At 39.4% G+C, this 18,599-nt stretch overlaps 1 protein-coding gene across 3 annotated transcripts; it reads right to left on the minus strand.

The window, feature by feature from the left end:
* Positions 1 to 1,323: 1,323 nt before the first annotated feature.
* On the minus strand, positions 1,324 to 18,456 carry LOC137992049 (centrosomal protein of 120 kDa-like). 3 transcript variants are annotated; one of them, XM_068837125.1, is made up of 22 exons: positions 18,206 to 18,444; positions 17,514 to 17,698; positions 17,127 to 17,213; positions 16,522 to 16,657; positions 15,756 to 15,916; positions 14,977 to 15,180; positions 14,473 to 14,763; positions 13,006 to 13,197; positions 11,996 to 12,195; positions 10,792 to 10,941; positions 9,842 to 9,962; positions 9,011 to 9,072; positions 8,490 to 8,580; positions 8,203 to 8,394; positions 7,098 to 7,187; positions 5,678 to 5,770; positions 5,026 to 5,138; positions 4,896 to 4,944; positions 4,286 to 4,408; positions 3,626 to 3,817; positions 3,193 to 3,245; positions 1,324 to 2,976 (listed from the first exon to the last, which is right to left on the minus strand). In XM_068837125.1, exons 1-22 carry the CDS (start codon positions 18,249 to 18,251, stop codon positions 2,682 to 2,684), a joined length of 3,126 nt encoding a protein of 1,041 aa, XP_068693226.1. In that variant the 5' UTR covers positions 18,252 to 18,444; the 3' UTR covers positions 1,324 to 2,681. The 3 variants fall into 3 exon arrangements, 2 of the variants coding, with proteins under 2 accessions (XP_068693226.1, XP_068693227.1); XM_068837126.1 differs by lacking the exon at positions 17,127 to 17,213; XR_011121635.1 differs by lacking the exons at positions 1,324 to 2,976; positions 3,193 to 3,245 and having other exon boundaries at positions 3,681 to 3,817; positions 4,896 to 4,963; positions 18,206 to 18,456.
* Between the last annotated feature and the right edge of the window lie 143 nt (positions 18,457 to 18,599).

Genomic DNA, 18,599 nt, shown 5'->3' on the forward strand with positions numbered 1-18,599 from the left:
AATCGACGCTGCCGGTGACCCTGTTTTGATACAAACCTTCATGCTTTTGTAATGTTAATATGGACTAATTAGCGTAACAACAACACAATTTACATGATAAAAGCAGTGAGGTCTGTATCAATGCAAGGTCACCGGCAGCCTCGCAGCCATTCATAGGCTTGGTCGCTGAGCAAACAACTGTAAAATGGCCTATTCCGCAGCTCAAATATATGAAACTTCAAATATTTTAATCTAATTAGTGGGTATTGACAAGCGCGAACTGGATTGGTTCTTGGTGTGACAATGTACAACAGAATGACTCAAGTATTACCGACAAACTAAATTACTCCCCTCCCAGTGGGGATAAAACTACAGCATTAATATTGTGGAAGTATGCTGTGATACATGTCCTGCGGCCTAGGGCCGTACTCGAGACCTCGGGCCGTACTCGAGACCTCGGGCACAGTTTTTCCCTATACGGACCGAACAAGGCCAGTGAATAACCTGTTTATTTTTCCTAAAAAGATGTGCTGTGGCTGGGAACCATTGCTTAAAGTTCCCCTGGGACCAAAATATAAATTCTTATTTTTCTATGGATTTCAAAAGTATGTTAACTAAACACTGAGCGACCAAAGTTTTAAGCCTTGATTCAAAGACACCTGTTTATTTTAGCTAGCTGGAATTTTCCCATTTAATGGTCCGCCCAAAACAACAAAATAACTTTAAACCACAGAACGTAATGTTTACAATTGAAATTGCTCAAACTTTTTCCAGTGAAAGCGTTTGTGTTCCAGGCCTCGGTTGTTCAAAAGGTGGATAACGCTATCCACCGGATAAATCACTATCCAGCGGATAAACGCTAGCAAAACCAATTGAGTTATCCAGTGGATAGTGATTTATCCAGTGGATAGCGCTATCCACCCTTCGAACAACTGGCGCCAGAAAAATAAATTCCAAATACGCTTATTTTGGCTTTCAAATTTCCCGGGCGCCGCCATCTTGAACAATTGTGGCGTGTCGTGGTTGCTCCAGAACAATCGCCCTTTGTGTCAGAACAATAGGGCAGGTTTGAAGTTATTTTGTAACACTTACATTTGACGTAAACGGACTTTGGACAAAAATCAAGGCTCAAAATTTTGCCAGTCAGGTGTTAAGCAAACAAACTTTCATAATCTGAAGAAAAAAGGAAGCGATTTTTTATCACAGGGGCACTTTAAGGTTGGCCTGCGAGCTTATCAGATTGCAGGATTCGAAGAGTTCCACCCGTTCGCGCAGTGAGAAAAAAAATAATGTAGAAGTATGCGGTGATTTAAGTTACATCACAAAACGCCAAACACACAGGACCACTCTTTATAAAATATTTATGATAGTACGCGAACTCTCATTGTTCAATAGCTGTTCTTAGACGAGAGTATGGAAACACGGCTGTGACATCCCACGAATTTTGACTGGTTATGTATTGTCAGACGCGCGTTTTGATTGGCTGGTAGGTGTAGAGCATGTATCAAGAAAATCTTTTTCAATCAAAAAGTAAAAAAAAAAAACCAGCATTTTCCTTCATTTGTCGAATTATCTTTGAGAAATATTTTATAAAAGCAATAGAGGACTTTTTTCCGTGTTTCCATAGCCTCATCTAAACACTCGGGGGGAGTTGGGAGAATTCTCGACAGTTATGCAAACCGTCAAATGCGTCTCAGGTTTGCATAACTGTCTCGAATTCTCCCAACTCCCCCTAGTGTTTAGATGAAGCTATGGAAACACGGAAAACATCCTCTATTGCTTAAATAGCTAATACACCTTGCATCATGGTACATCTGACATAAACGCAAAGTGCGATAAACGATACTGGGAATTGAAGAAAACAGTGTGGTCCAGCGGTTAGTTCCCTTGATTGCCATGTACAAATAGGGTTCCAACCCTTTTATGACCATCATCTGGATTTTTCTTCGCTGATTCGGCCGAATTCACCTCGGCCAATCTCAAGTTTGAAAATAACCGACGGCTTGCCGCCTTCCAGTTCAGTGGGATTCTCAGAAAAATACGGCTCCACCAGCTGCTATAACTCGATGCACAACACGCGTTGTTTTCATTTAAAATGGCTCTTAACCTTTTCACTCCCAAGAGTGATATAAATTTTCTCCTCACAAGCTTTAGCACTGGTGACGAAATAAAGAAATCTATCACATAGATTTTTTCCCAAAGGTATATCATCAAATTCCCATAGCTAACACAAAAAGTAACGTATGGAAGTCAGTAAGAAGAATCAAAATTCAGATTTTGGGAGTGAAATATGTAAAACCTGAGGACAGTTGTGAAAGTTACTTACGAAGTAACGAAAGAAAGCATGCAACCCGTGACCTCTGTGACACCGATACAGTGCTCTTCCAATAGACCACTTTCGATGTATTAAAATTCAGCTTGGCAGCGAGGCCTAGAGGACACAAACAAAGGAAACTGAATGAACATGTTTGTTCATTTCTTTTGTTTGTGTCCTCTAAGCCTCACTATCCAGCTGAATTTTAATATATCGAAAGTGGTCTATTGGGCTATCAAGCCAAGACCAGCCCAAAACATAAGGAAGCAGGATTGTACTCACGATAATAAATATTTAAAATGATTATATACAGTGTACACAGCCTGTTCCATTAATTCATGTCACCGACCACGCTTTAATTTTGTGAGTTTGATCGTTGAGGTCGACATCAAGACCCTTTGCTGGCAATAGCATCTCGTATCTGTTTATCAAGTTCTACAATGATTCGATCGTTTGTGGTGTAAACGCCGGTGTGTAACAAGGTGTCTCTTTCTTCAATCAGTTTCGCGATCCTGTTGTCGATATCTTCTTCATCCTCTTCGCGAACAGACATCAAGCCTGTGGGGCCCGGATGTCTGATATTACCTCTCTGAGAAGAGGGGGCATTTCCATCACTATTGATAACTTGAGTATCCACTGTTCGTTGAGCCAAACGAACCTTCGCTTCTTCTTGCTGTTTTAATCTGCGATAAATATACATGACAATAAAAACACTCTTCTCGCATATCCTGCACTCTTATAAATTTTCCATGACTTTACCATCTTAATTAAATCGGTAATGTACCGTTAATCCAAACCCAGAAGTAAAAACAGTCGCTGAGACTCAAATACGCCAATTAAAACCCACTGTAAGCGCGGGAAAATGCATAAACTAAATACGTTTATTTGAGGTGTCTCACCTGGATAGTTCAAGCTTAATTTCCTGCAATTCTTCCTTTTCCGATTTTACAACCTAAAGGCAAAGAGTACAAGATAACATCTAAGACCCTGGTCTGCAGAGGGTCTGCTAAGGATGGTACATTTTCTGGATGAATGTTGAGAGCTGGGCCCTTTTTTCAATTATTTTCCTCATGTTTTGTCTTCCTTGCCATTAAAAACACGAAACTCTCTTGGGCTTCGCGTACAAACAGGTGCAACAATAGCAGGGAGTTTCAGCGACGAATATAACAACGGCAACGCAACAATCGGTTGAAGGAGAAAACAATAATCTTGCTGCAGGTGCAGTACTAAAACAAGCAAAAGGACAATTTCTCCTAATAACTTGAGCGGGATGAGAAAAAGTAAATATGACCAAAGAAAATAAGTTCTTTTACGAAGGAAACCGCACCCTACCTCTTTCTCTTCAGCGGCGAGATATCGCAGGCGCATATGCTCCAATTCCTGTTCTTGTTTCTTGAGCCGCGCTCTTGCCGCTGTCTGTTCCTGCTGTTTAATTCGTGCCAGTTCCCTAAGAGCTCGACCCCATTGTTGTTTATAGTGAATCTTGGATTTGTTCGATGTTTCCAATTTGCGCTCAAGGTCCGCCTGTATACAAGCAATATTTCTTGTCAGGAACCCATACTGTGTTCGTGTAAGGGCGTTTTCACAGACCGATTTATTTTTAGATTGAATTTCCCGCGAATGAGACTCCCACAGGAGCCCGATGACTAATTACAAGAAATTAAGCTGACGTCATAGGGTCACCGAACCGGAACTGCCTTTGTTTTTTGACCTAATTCGCGGGAAGGGCTAGTCTAAAAATAAACCTACTTGTGATAACGCCGTTTCACAGACGCTGTATGGAAGTTGCACGCTCCAGATGGGCTCCTGTTCTTGTTAAATACTTACAACTACACCATCGTTCGAACATTAGCAAAGAACATTTTTGTTTCGGCAACATGTGATGTGATTTTGCCGGAGGAAGTGTTTTTTCGGAAAAGCCACATGAAAATTTTAACAGATTCAAAAAGTGCCCAAATTAATTTTTAAGTGTTTGACTTTTAAAACTCTCACCTTTTCCATTTTTAACAAGTTTATTTCAGACTCTAGTCTAACTTCCGGTTTTGTGAGTTGTTGTTCCTTGTATGCCATGAATTCATTCTCCTTTGCTTGATAGCGCTTCTCTGCTTCGTATACCTGAGCAAACCAACAACTAGTGGTTTAATTAAATGAAAAAAAAAAAAAAAAAAAACCCTGTTTTGATACAAACCTTCATGCTTTTGTAATGTTAATGTGGACTAATTAGCGTTACAAAAACAAAATTTACATGATAAAAGCAGTGAGGTCTGTATCAATGCAAGGTCACCGGCAGCCTCGCAGCCATTCATAGGCTTGGTCGCTGAGCAAACAACTGTAAAATAGCCTATTGGCCAGACGCAGGCAGCAAATTTCCTTGTGCTTATGCTGCGTTTTGTTTTCACCCACGCGAACGCAAGTATAAGCGCAAGCAAATGGAAAAGGGAAAATCTTTTATCCTTGTGTTTGTGAATGCGCTTGTGTTTAAGCTTGCATCAACCCCATTTTCACTGTGAATTAAGCGCTCTTATGCTTGGGCTTGTGCTTGCGTCGCTAGTGAAAACCAGGCTTTAGAGTTTCTAGTACTGAAAGGCTTAGGATTACATACCTGCTCGACAAGTCTTTGCTTTTGTTGTTCCAGATCCTTTACTTTCATCCTTAAAATAATGGCACGAACTAATAATTAATGAGGTAGGTACTCACACAAACATGAGTGGATTGAACTTTTGCTAACACACCTTTCCATTTCCACCTGGTGTAAGCTGTCTTCCTTCATTCTCCGAGCTGCTTCCCTCATTTCTGCCATTTTTCTCTCGTGTTCTCGTTCATGTTGTTCTTTCATTTGCATCACCTGAGTGAAGCAGGTTAGAAAAGCAGATAACCAGTAGTTCTAAAACTGAATTAGCTGGATTTGCACTAGATGCGGCTCTACTGTCCATATGGGAAAGCTCCAATATTTATTGTTTGAGAAACAAATGTAATTATCTTTTCAATTTAAGCAATTGTTTCTTAAAGATACTTAAAAAAGTCTGCAGGCTTAAGCGGGAATCGGAGCAGGCGAAAGGACAACTGGAAAAAGAATCCCAGGTAGAATTCCGAGTTCAGTGGTATCATAGTACAAGTCTTGCGAGTCCTTGTACCTTGTGAGTGACTAAGTTACACCTAATCTTAACAAGAAAGTTTTCAGCACCAAACAAATGTCGCTCTGACGAAGGGCTAACGATCGAAACGTCAGCCTTTAGAATCTCTGTACGGTGGCCAATTTACATTATCAACTCCGTTGATAAAACCAAAAATTTGAAGATCACGATTCCGAGTCGTCCAGTTGTAGACACGAAGGTTTCGCCAAATTCTGCACTAAAAAAAAAATAATGCAAGATCGTTCTATACCTGAGTTTCATTTAAAGTCAACTGTTTTTCTCTTTTCTCCAAATCAGCAATGGACTGTTTTAGTTTGACCTCCAGACGAGAATATTCGTCAAGCTGCAAATGTAATTGAAACGTTCTAATAAACATACATATACAATGATCAGTGAATTTCCACAAGGAGAGAAGGCTTTCTCTATCACCGCCATGATCAGATTTCCTAAGAACGAGCATTCGATACCTGAATTCATCTCCAGGACAAAACTAGCTAGATTCCTTGTTCTTCGTCTTTTCCCCACAATAATGAATGGATTCAAAATAATAGCATCCTTGCACTTTATTCAAAGATGGCAGCAAAACGCATCCTTAAGATCGGTTTTACCTTCGGCACATAGTGAAACGTGGCCGAAGTTTTCTAAAATGGATTGTTGTCGTTAAAACATGTAATAAAATGAGCAGCTGACCAAAGTTACGACGAAGACGATGCTACGAAGACCTATAATTCCACATTATAAGCTCCGCATTTATAAAAAACCACGTAACTGTCCAAAGATTAAAATGGTACGCACGGGGAATAATTAATGAGAGATAATGTGCTTACATCCTCCAAAAGTATGTCCGAAATGTACGTGCAATGGACGCAGAGCCAGTATTTTAGTTCATTTAAATAAATTCCAAAAATCAGGTGTCCGTTTCTCGAAAAATCCGATCATTTTTCCGACCCGAAAATCCATTTGTGAAACTGCAATCTGCATGTTTTAGAAAAGCTGATCTTTTAGTGTGTTTTCAAGATGACTAAAAGCAAAATGAGTGTGAATATTGATGAGCTAAAACCTCTCCCTTCTTAAGATCATACAGAGGGAATTGTGACACCTAAAAGATTTCGAGACTTTCGAGAAACCTGCCCAGTTTTCAAATTCCAACAAGTCTCCTATAGCTAAGTGGTAGAGTTTCCGAACTATTACTCGGAAAGTCAACGATTCCTACAAAGGAGCACTCGGATTTTTCCGAGTATCCTCGAGTCAACATCGGTAAAGCATTTCTTCATTTAAATTGCTGTTTGGTGGCTTTCTCTACATCATCAAGGGCGTCGTTTCACAAGGTCTCTATTTCCACAAGCAGCAAGATGGGTTTTCTTGGTAGAACCCATTAGGGAGCTTAAGCATGCACGTTTTTGATACGCGGATGACAACCAGAACTGAGCCGTTTTCTCTTTTAACTTGTATTCACACAACCACATTTACATTGCTAAGTATCTTTTCTCCATATTAGAGATGATTAGTATAAAAATCTGGGAGACAACACTGTCCTGGCACGCGAAATGTTCTCTTCCTGTTGCCATCCGCGTCTCAAAAACGCGCGTGCTTAAGCTCCCCATTATTCGTAACGTCGTCGCTGCCGTTCAGTGTCGTTGCGCAAACTAGCGATCATATTTCAAGCGCACCTTTTTCTTGACCATCAATTCCCGTTCCTTGTCGCGTCTTTTCCACTCATCTGCTAGAGCTTTCATGTGCGAGTTTTCGCGGTGCTGCATCTGTAGAAACAAGTACTGAATAACTATAGCATTTTATACAGCGAAAGATGGAGCTACGCTATTGATGGGGATATAGCAACGAGAATAACAATAATTAATTAATTGAAAGAAAAGGAAAGCTGAGGCTTGAAAGTGGGTAGTAGTGGGATATGGTGCATCGTGAAATCGTCACACCCAAGCGACTTAAGGACGCTGCCTACGTTCTGCGCATCTCCAGATACTCGGATTTCCTATCGGTAGTGCTTACTAATGCAGGAGATATTTTTGCGCGCGTTAAAACTCTCCAGAGAGAGCAGAACTTAGCAAGTGCTCTTGGTATCCAAAAAGAAAATTGGGGGTTAGCCCTGCATTTTTCAGAGATAATTAAGCTTCAATTTGGAAAGGAACGCCATATATTGCTTTGTATTTTAAAGCTTATTAATAATATTATTGGTTAATTATCTTTGAAAACTGTGTGGTTACCCCCAATTTTCGTTTTGGATTTCAATAACACTTGTTAAGATCTGCTTTTCCCGCATATTCATAAAACCGCGCAAAAATACCATTGAATTAGTAGGCACCGTCATAAATGTCTCGGTTCTCTGCCTACAAATTAATTCTCTCAGTAAACTTCTATTATTGTTTTCTGCGCAAAGGGTCTCAGCCAATGAAACAACTGTAGAAATGAAGGAAAATGCAATGTCTCAACGTTTAATGGACAAACCAGGATCCCATGAGGGCGTTTTCACAGACCGATTTATTTTTAGATTGAATTTCCCGCGAATGAGACTCCCGCAAGCGCCCGTTGACCAATCATAGGAAACCAACTTGACGTCACAGCGTCACCGAACTGGAAATGCCTTTTTGTTTTCGGGCAAAGGTAGTCCAAAAAGAGATTGGTGTGTAAAAATGCCGTAACAAAAAAAATGCCGCTCAGTGTGGGAGTTGCTTGCTCCTACTAATGGGCTTCTAGCAAACTGTTCAGATTAATGTATGAATTCCAAACCCTCCGTGTTTTATTATTAACCTAATTCACCTGTTCCTGAAACAGTTGTTCCTGTTGTTCTTTCCATAGTTCCAGTTCTAAAGCAGTCTTGTATTCTGCCGTGTCACGGGGATCCATGTCAGGTGGAGGCTGGGCCTGAGAGGGTGGAACACGCTGTGGCTCCGCCAGGGGAATGGCACTAGAAGATTGGTTACTGCTCTCAATTGATGACGTCAAACTTGTCTGAAACATCAAGGAATGTCAAGTTTACTTTCCAAGAAACATAAAAAAAGAATAATGATTTGCTCGCTTGGAAGGTAACAGGCGAAAATATTTACCTCGTTTGCTCTAATCAGCTGCTGTAAGTTAACAAGACCGAGGTCCTCCAGGCCGAGCACAACATGCAATTCACCGATCTTTCTTGGAGTCCTTACAAATAACAGAGCGGAAAAGGTATCAAGTCAGTGGAAACAATTTGGTGTGAGGCATCAAAAAAATATAAGAGAAGGGTGAGAATTCATTGGTTTGAGCCACAGCCTAACCAACATTGATTCTTGAAATAACTAAAAGATAATTTGCTGTCTATAAAGGCGTGCGGGGATGGCGCAGTGGTGAGAGCACTCGCCTCCCAGCAATGTGGCCCGGGTTCGATTCACAGACTCGGCGTCATATGTGGGTTGAGTTTGTTGGTTCTCTACTCTGCACCGAGCAGGTTCTTCTCCGGATATTCCGGTTTTCCCCTCTCCTCCAAATTGATTTGCGCTAATTTGTTAATTTCAATTTACAGTGTCCCCAATTAGTGCTCCAGTGCTAGAAGATGAGGGACTTTAATAAAGTTTCTTTTTTTCAAAGAACATACTTTTCTGTAGTAAGTACCAAAGCCCTTTCGCTGTAAATCTGCCTGTATCCTGTCACTCTGCCCTACGAAAAACAAATGTTCAATTCAAAGAACTGTACACTTAGAACATTTCCTTTGCCACATATCTTGATGTCCTCATATCCCCTCCTCCGGGTAAATAATAACCCCGATATGGCTCTCCAATGCTTTATTCGTTAATGCTTGCCCTGACAAATACGAAGTACCAAAGCTGATTTTTGGAAAGGTTGACTTGAAATACACTCACAGTTTCGTAGCTGGTCGCCTTACTAAGAAATCTCACTGGCACAGCTCACACAGGATTTATAATCTTCTACTCGAGGACTTTTCCAGGAATTTTATGGCCTTTAAGGAGTCTATTTCCTTACATTGTGCACAGCTATGTCAAAAAGGCAATACCCGTGGGCACCCGGCAAAGGATTTTTGACAGAATCATTCCTTCAGCTTTTCCGACATGAAGTTTAATATTTCGTCTGCCTCTTCCTGATCGCCCAAATGTCACGAATGTAAAACAAGTCCTGAGGCTGATAGACCGGCGTTTGGGGAACTTCAAATGCGTTTCTTAGTGTTAAATATAATCCTTTCACACTTTTTACTTTTGTTGTAAAAAAAGGTTGTTTTGCGGTTCTTTCACAAAACCAATACAAAATCCAGGACTGTTTCCTCTAATTCATGGAGTTTTCCTGTGAAAATATTTTTGCAGAATTTTCATGACCTAGCCGAGTGTAGAGTATTCTAGGCCTGTGTGAACCATGCGTTGGGCAAACCATTATTGCCTGTCCTGTATGTATGCACAAGCTCATTACACCTCACCTGCGTCATGACTTGGATCTTATCAGCGGCTAATACAGTGGCCAGTGATGCACTGCAAATTCCAATCAACACATTCCCAGCCATATTGTCCTTGTGCCAAACTTCCACAACAAGGGGAACTCTATAAGACAGCTACTACATTATCAGTTCAAATTCGACCAATAAAGATGCACTCTCAGTCTCTGTGCTCAATGTATACTTGCCACAACCAGGGAAGATTTATCCATAATTTGAGGGCATTTTCAATAAAACCATGATTATTTATTATTCCACTCCTGTTGGATATCATATGAGACGATCACAGGCAACTCGGCACTACACGCCTCATTGGCTATCAATCATCTTATATCCAATACATGTTCGCAGAATCCAGTTGTCAATTTAGTCAATAACCAATAGTCTCCTTTCAGTTCCATAACTCTCAGTCTGTAATTTTTTTCTGTGATGAAAGATCATCTCAGTTAATGAAACAACTTAAATAGTTCTTGTAAAGAAGCCTGAAAAAAGCCTTGAATGGGACTTGAATGAAACACCATGTGCTTGCAATTTTGTTCCTTTAGTATACACAGTCGCCCCACCGTCTACAACTTATAAAAACCGGTTTTTATTGCTTTTCTATTTTGAGGGGGGAGCAAATTTTATTCCGTCCCCATGAATAAACCTTGTAAGAACAGTGTTGAAGTTTGGATAGAGCATGAAAAATCTCTGTTTAAGTGTTGATGGCCACTCTAACCAGACAGATCTACTGTCAAATGTGCAGAATGTTCTAAATACACTGTAGGTGGTTGCAACCAATCTATAGAGACAAAGATCACAATGGTGTAATGTACAAAATATTGCTAGTGGATGAACAAAAGAGGTTTTGGGAGACAATGAGACATCTCTTGTTTTCGTCTGACCAAGTGGCGGCAATGACATAACATGGAAACCGCTGTAACCTTTTTACCAACCTTGTGACAGTTTCATGAAGCAGCTGTGGAGAAGCAGCAAAATCAAATGCACAGAAAGACTTGGGAAGAAGAACCTCTACGTTTCGCTTAACTTGTACTGGAGGACTTGTCATAACTGGAGCTGAGCTACCAAAAAATGGATAGGTGTACCTAATGGGTTGAGAAAACATAAATCAGAATGCATTGAGCTTGCATTGAGAAATCTTTGCCAATGCCAATTTCACGTCTTTTAGCTTTGATGACAAGCCTGTTATTAGCCATCAAAAACTGATAAATAATTATTCTTGGGTGGCAAAAGCACTGATGATCCAAAACATTTCTTTGTAAAATTTGAAATTTACAAAGTATCACTGCTTTGATTGCGTTCAAATTTTCGGAGATAACTCATTATGAAATGCACTTTCAATATTCAGTAATTTGTTCCTGGCTGAATGATTAGAAAATGGTCACTAGAACAGCGTATCAGCAGGCATCATAGCAAGCTACACATGCACATTCAACTGGATATGTTATTTCATTGTGTATTCACCTATCTAACCAACAGTACATGTATGTTTACTGAAGATCAAGAGGCCACAATTGTTGGGAAATAAAATTAAACTAATTTCTTTATTTTATAAAATTGATAATCCCAACCAGTATAGAATGGGTCACCAGCACTGTATGATTGAGCTTTCAAGTGTAAATAAGCAATTGCAAATGTCAAAAACATCAAGTGACAAGTGATATTCTCAGCCACTTTCACAGTTTTGGAACTTTTTTTCTTGCTGCAAACTGTAGGTCTGTGGTCAAAGAGAATGGTAAAAGGTAAAGTCTGCTACGAGCCTAGGAGTACCGGTATTTCTGCTCCCCCTTGGATGCGATGCCAGTCCATTGCGGGGTTACCCCCAGCATTCAATTCGCCGGCACCCATTTATACACCTGGGTGGAGAGAGGCCCTGTGAGAGTAAAGTGTCTTGCCCAAGAACACAACACAATGTCCCTGGCCAGGACCCGAACCCGGACCACTCGATCCGGAGTTGAGCGCACTAATCATGAAGTCAAAGAGAATACATGTTAAGATTTTAGATCATAGCTGTTATGAAATTTTTAGTTGCCCCAGGAAAGCGGGCGGTCCTTAATGTCAATAGGTGTAAAAAAAAAAAAGCTGTTATGAAAGGCAACATTCTGAACCTTGCAGGGAAACCGTACCACAAAAGATTACCTGAGAAAGCAGTTAACTGGAGAAGTGACATCAAGATTTGAAATACTTCTTAAATCAACAGAGAAGCAAAAGTGATGAGCAGATGGATCAATAGGTGGCCTTGTACCAAGGGAAGGAATAGTACTGGGACCAGAGGCAGGAACATGACCCTGTGGTGTTTGGCCTTGTGTTGCTCTGGTATCTTTAGGAGATGGATCATCCTGAGGATGAAGAAGAGGTCAGAAAAAAGACAACCTTGTAAGAATCAATAATAAACAAAAATTATTATTGTGCTTGTAGGAATTTGCAGGAATCCACATGCTTTAAGGGATTTTTATGACTCCACATGGTGGTTGCAGGAATCTGCTACAATAATAAGCCAATTAAACAATGTAGACGTTATTTTCGTAAAATGACCATTCAGAGGTTGCTTTTTCCAGTTTATGAGCCAAATCTACTATTAAGTCTGGTTCTCAATATTGACGACAGCAGAAGAAGAAGTTTCTGATGCTTCACAAATATTCAAGCCAACAAATTGGCCTGGTTTCAACTGAGTGGCTTCATAGCTCAGTTGGTAAGGGCGCTGCATCGGCATAACAGGGATCGTGGGTTCGAATCCCATGAGAGTTACCTGAATTCTTCAGGTGTCTGTATCAAAAAGACAACTGCCTAAATTGTTTAGTCAGTGAGATCATTTCTTCAATTCACCCCCAACCGCACTTCACAAACATTTGTAAATCCCTTTCCGCCATTGTTCACAAAACTGCTTTGGTAACCAGGTGTTTATCCTTGCAGGAAAAATATGGCATCATTGCAGGAATCTGTAGGAATTTGTGGGACTCTTGTAGAAATCTACTAACGTATATGGTGAACAGAAACATTCAACAACTTTGTTACGCTTTTCGTGGTATGTCCGATAATTATTGTTATTTTCCTATTTCCTTGAACCTCACAATTTACCGGTAACTCAAACAAACATTGGCACACAAAATTCATTTAAAGTGCCAGTATATAAGTAGTTCATTCATTACCTTGCTGGGCCTACTGATGACAACCCCATTTCTAAGTGCATTATCTGGGATACTGGACAGAGGTTGGGGTGGGGTCCCCTCTGCCTCAGGACCTTTCCTATCATCCTTGGACTTCCCCCTTGGAGGGAAGACTGGTTCTAGTTTTGGAGGTGACTGGCTTTCAACTGGAAAGTTGTTGGCTTGAGTCGTGCCCTTGAGATGAATGCAGTAAAATTCCACAGGTTACAGTTAGTCACTGAACAAGTTGATTATGAATAAAGGTAGTAAACCTTTTCAACTCTTTTAAAACATCTTACTGTTCTAATTTGAAAAAAATTATGTAAATTAAGATATTAACAAGGCAGAGGATCTCAAGATTAGGACAGAGGTAAATAAGACATACTGTCAAAGTGAAAGGGGAAGACAAAAAAATCTGTAACTGTGGATAAAGTGGATCATGGAGAAGCAGAGGAAATTGTTTGGACTTAAAGCGCTTCCTTTTTGTCAGAACTGGCCGGCCAGACCCGTCAGTTTGCAAAGAAAATGCGACGATCTGAGGGACCAGTTGCATGATAATTAATCCCTTGCAATCTTCAGAAGAAGAACATATCATCCTCAAAGTGTGTTAATTAAGGATAATTTGAAGGTATTGTAGAGATGGTAGCCCTTCCAAATGTCCGGTTTGGCCAGTCAGTTCTGTCAAATGAAAAGAGTCCTTAGACACAATTTTGTTTGCAGCTACAAGACCTTTGCCTAAAGACTATTTATGTGGCTCATTTTCCCACATCATGTTCAAGGCTTTCCCAGGCCCCAATAGCCCCAGCGTTTAGCACGCAAGAGTCACTTTGTGTCGAAATTTACTTGAATTTTCGGCTTGATTGACCAAAAGAAACATTGATTTAAATTTTTTGGTTACAATTAGTTTTTGGTATAGTGGAGACCTCATTTGTTATCAATGAACTTTAGTACGCGACAGATATTTGGTTGTAGGCGGTAAAATCTCCACCTGCTGGCACATTTTGACTGGGCTGGGACACATTGGTGAAAGGCAAGCTTTCTCATTTCTCATGTTCAGGGTATCATGAATAGTACATGCACTATGTACACTAGGTAGTGTGGTCCAGTGGTTAGGGCGCTTGCCTTGAGATCTGGAGATCCCGGGGTTCAAGACTCGTTCTGACCACTCATTGAATTTGATCCTGGTAGTTCCTGGTTCAACTTCCCAGCTGCACTTGTAAATAGCCAACTGGTTTGCCTCCGGCCAGTTGGGATTCTTAACAGTTTTTTTTTTTTTTTTAAATTTTATTTTAATTTTACCACACATCCACTACTACTAATACAATACACTATTTACAATACCAAGAAGAGAAAGACGAACAACATGACAAAATTCTTAACAGTTGTTGTTCTGTTCCGTCGCTTAGTTGTGTTTCATTGGCTCTGAAAAGTCCCTATGGGGAGAGGTCAATTAAGTATGTATTTGAGCACCTGTCTGGGTATGCCTCCTGCTCCACCAGCCAACGCTGGTGATGATGCATCCACTGGAGCATTTTCCATCATTTTTATATCCTGTTGCTCAAGTCTTAAAGACACAGAAACACCAACTGCAGGTTCATTGTCCTGTGCTGTTTCAGACTGTTGTTGAGTACTTCCAGGTGACACTAAATGAAACATTCCTTCAATCACTGCTGGTGTGGCTACTGTATTTTGTTCACTAAGGAGACCTTGAAAAGACACCACTGCTCTCCCCAAAGATTGATCTCCACTACACAGGTGGATCTACAAGCAAAGTGTCGAAACGTGTATGTTGAAAAATTTTCATTTCGAGGAAACATTTCTAGAAAAGCAAGTAGTTAGTGTTGTATCAGAGCAAACTCATTCATCTGGAACAATGATACAACGGCTCAACAATAAATAATTATTTACATGTATACATGTTGTTAGGCGGGAAACTTTTACCTGAAGTTCATGTTTAAAGGGATGCAAACTGACCTCTAATCCTGAATGCTGGGTGAAAAATGCTCTTAGATGATCCAAGGTACTGTTTAGTCTCACCGAAGCACGCTCTGGAGGGAAGTTGGGTTGAAGGAGATCAAAAAACACTTCATTTGTCACATCATTTGACAGCAATGAGTAATAAAAATAAAATCCACCATTCGTTCTTGGATCAGACAAAATGAAGGTAGATGGTATTAACTGTGGAAAAATTAACAAACATGACACATTCTATAGATTCAAGGGAAGATCACATACAAGCATTAATTTTGATATACTCCTATTTATAGTGCACTTTAAAAGAAATACATGCGAGACAACATCCATTACCTTTGGTGACATTCATGCAATCAATGACAGATTCCATGCTTTCATACATAAAGAGCATTTTTCGAAAAACAATAATTTAATTTATTACTATTTGTAAACAGAAATTAATAAATACAGTCAAAGCAAGTCAAGTATACCCCTGAAGATTTTATTAAATGTATTGATAAATTCAATTAAGTAAATCTGTGATCATTTCAAAGCGATATCCAGTTACAAGCAACTGTTAACTATAGCATCTATCAAAGTAATACATCACTAATTACAAATTAAAAATGTAATGATACATGACCCACAAGCTGTTAAGCTTTAAGCATAATCATGTTTAAATAAAGGTTATCTATCTATAGATCTACATTTGTTTCTGGACTAAGTAGGATTTTCAATAATTATGGTGAACCAGACATTGCATTTCCCACTCACACAAGTTGTTTTTAACACAAGCCCACCTTTGCCAAATTTGAAGCAAGTCCTATAGTGACTGACAACACGAATATTTGATTATCTTCCTTTTGGGGCCCAATTACATAATATCCTTGTTCTTCATTCAGAGCAAACTTCAGTTCATTTATCCCTTGTTTAGTTGGTGGAGATTGTTTGGGTTTCTTTGCTTCAAAGAACAGAGAAAAAATGACAAATTGTAAGCAGTCTGACTGGCACAAATAATAATAATAATAATAATAATAATAAATTAAATGGTCAACGAAAACTGAAGGTTGCAATAAAAGTTATGGCTTGTTTAAAGTATAAAAGGAGAAAGAGAATTAACTTGCACTGGACTACCAAGTTCAGGGATTTCATTAGAAGCCAGTCACAGGCGGTATACCGCTGTCTGTTTGACAGAAATTTGCCTCTCACCACCGGCTACTCTGTTTTGATTTTCACTCAAACCCTTGTAAAAGACAAGAGTGACTGCTACTTACATTGATTAGCCCAGGCATCTGACTTCAAAAGGTATTGAAACCCCTGCAAGTTCTTTACTTTATTGACATTAAGTTGTAATATTGGTGACATCTTAAAGACCATGAAGGTTAGCTAATTAGACCTAGCAGTTGCTTGCACCAAAAACCATGAAAACTTCAATAGCAGTATTCCCTTTACTACAGTAACTACTTTTTTGACAACCCTATGACTAAAGGATTGGGTTGGGTTTGATCCAATCTCCAGAGCAAACAGCATAGTCTAAGAAATTTTAGTGAGTCACATTTCACAAACCATCTTCAGCTTGTTGTGTTTCTTCTTGATGACTTGCAGTAGGTTGAGTTGTATCATCCTCTAAAGAGAGCATAAGCTTCAACTCTGGCTTCAAACGCTGATACTTGGTACTTAAAAGGGGGTACCACTGTGCTCTCTGAAAAAAAGTAATATGACTACATTGTGGTAAAATTCAAGCGTCAAATAAAAGGTTACTGTGTGCAGACACACTACAACACAAGTTCAAGAACAAGTATTAACCCATTGACGAGTAAAGTCGTCTGGCGTTAAAAAAGAGTAAAATACTAAGTCTGGCCGGTTTAGGCCGGTTTGGACATCAAAGGGTTAATAGATTCAGTGAGTGATTAAGAGACAACTTAAATACGCATTATTGTCACTATCCATAGAATACAAAGGAGTCATTATAAAGAAAGTACATTCTGTACTGATGTTCATTCTGCTTCAACAGAAATTGGAAGTAAAATTTTCTGGTGTTGAACAGAGTAAAATCTATTAGTGTTAAGTCTCACTCTTAATACTCAGTAGGTGAAATGAAGACAATTTTAAGGAGAGTACCAATCACTAATTCATCAATGATTGACATGAGATTGGTCAACAGTACTTACAGCAGACTTTAACTGTGCTGTCCTCAAGTCCAAGATCACATAGCCAACAGGTTCTTTCTGTGATGTGAGTGTGTCCAATGCATAGCACTATAAAAAGGATGTGAAGGACTGCGACACTACTTAAAATTTAATAATCTGGTCGCTTGAAAAGTCACTTTGTCATGGAAAACTTGATAACTTTTGGCAGCTCTGTTGATTGGTGATAGATGTATATGATAGTACTAACTGTCCCAGAGACTAGAGTCAAAGCATCATATTGCATACATGTGCAAAAAATAATAATAAACTAGGGATACAGGTACATACAATTCTAATCTGAAGTGTAGACTGGAGGCAGATAGTAGGAAGTGACAATGAAGGAAGCTTAGCCACATTATTCATTCTCACCTGGATTTTGATTGGTGTTCTTTGCAACCGATGTTGGTGCAAAGATTTTTTGCTTAGTTCCCATGCAAGTTCAGTTGTAAATGTGGGACTCTCCAAGTGATCAATAGGGTCAGTTACCAAGATTTCCCCATCAAACTTTGTTTCCACAAGAATCTTGTGTCGAGGACGTTTTGGAAATCTTCGTCCTGTTGATGATAAATTTATAAATAAGATTTCTATAGCGCCTTTTCCCTTTAGCCAAGGGTGCTTTACAATAACAAAAAGAAAATTGAAAATTGATAATTAGTTTAAATATGAAATAATAATCTTATCAAAGGAATATATTTTGGGAACTCAATTCACAACGAAAGCTATCTTTAACATACGAGTCCTTTTTTTCCCAGAGTTCCCTGCTGGCAGAGGTTTTTTTCTTTTTGCTTTCGCAGGGTAATGTCAGCCAAGCAAAAGCAAATCGAAAGAGACCTCCGCTAGCAGGGAAATTCCGGAGCAGTTTCATAAAATAAGCAGATTCAGCGTACACATCAGTAAAGGCAGAGTTAAAATGGCTTATTTGATTTGTTTAAGGCACAAAATATGAGACGTAAACCCACGGCGCAGAAAAGATTGGAAACTTGGTCCGGAAACTTTCATTTTTATTATAATTATATATATGTAAGTGAAATAATTGAAGAGTTCGTTACCGGAAAACGTACCTTCAAGAACAGAGACAACCACAAGCATCGCTTCACTAAGTCCCATCTTGAAATAATCGATTGACTAGAAAGCCGATGCAGGCGGAAAAATAAGAGATAAGTTACATTTTATACGGACTGTCCGACACCTTAAATTAAATTAAAAGTCCGCCATTTTTTTCAAAATGTTAGTTTTTCTGTCATGTAAGCAGAAGTGTAACAAACCATGAATTCCAGGCCTTCTCGTCCACTTGAGCATAAAGGGACGAGAAGAGACGAGAAGTGGGTTGTAAGTTCCAAGACAAAACAAAATAAAAACAATGCAAAATATTGGCTAATTGCCACGGTCCGACTTTTCTCTCCTCTGTTGCCTGTTTTTGCTAAACGCATATGCAAATAAGTGGACGGGTATTCT

This window comes from Montipora foliosa, chromosome 2, assembly GCF_036669935.1.
Source record: "Montipora foliosa isolate CH-2021 chromosome 2, ASM3666993v2, whole genome shotgun sequence".
In the NCBI taxonomy this organism is placed as follows: Eukaryota; Metazoa; Cnidaria; class Anthozoa; order Scleractinia; family Acroporidae; genus Montipora; species Montipora foliosa.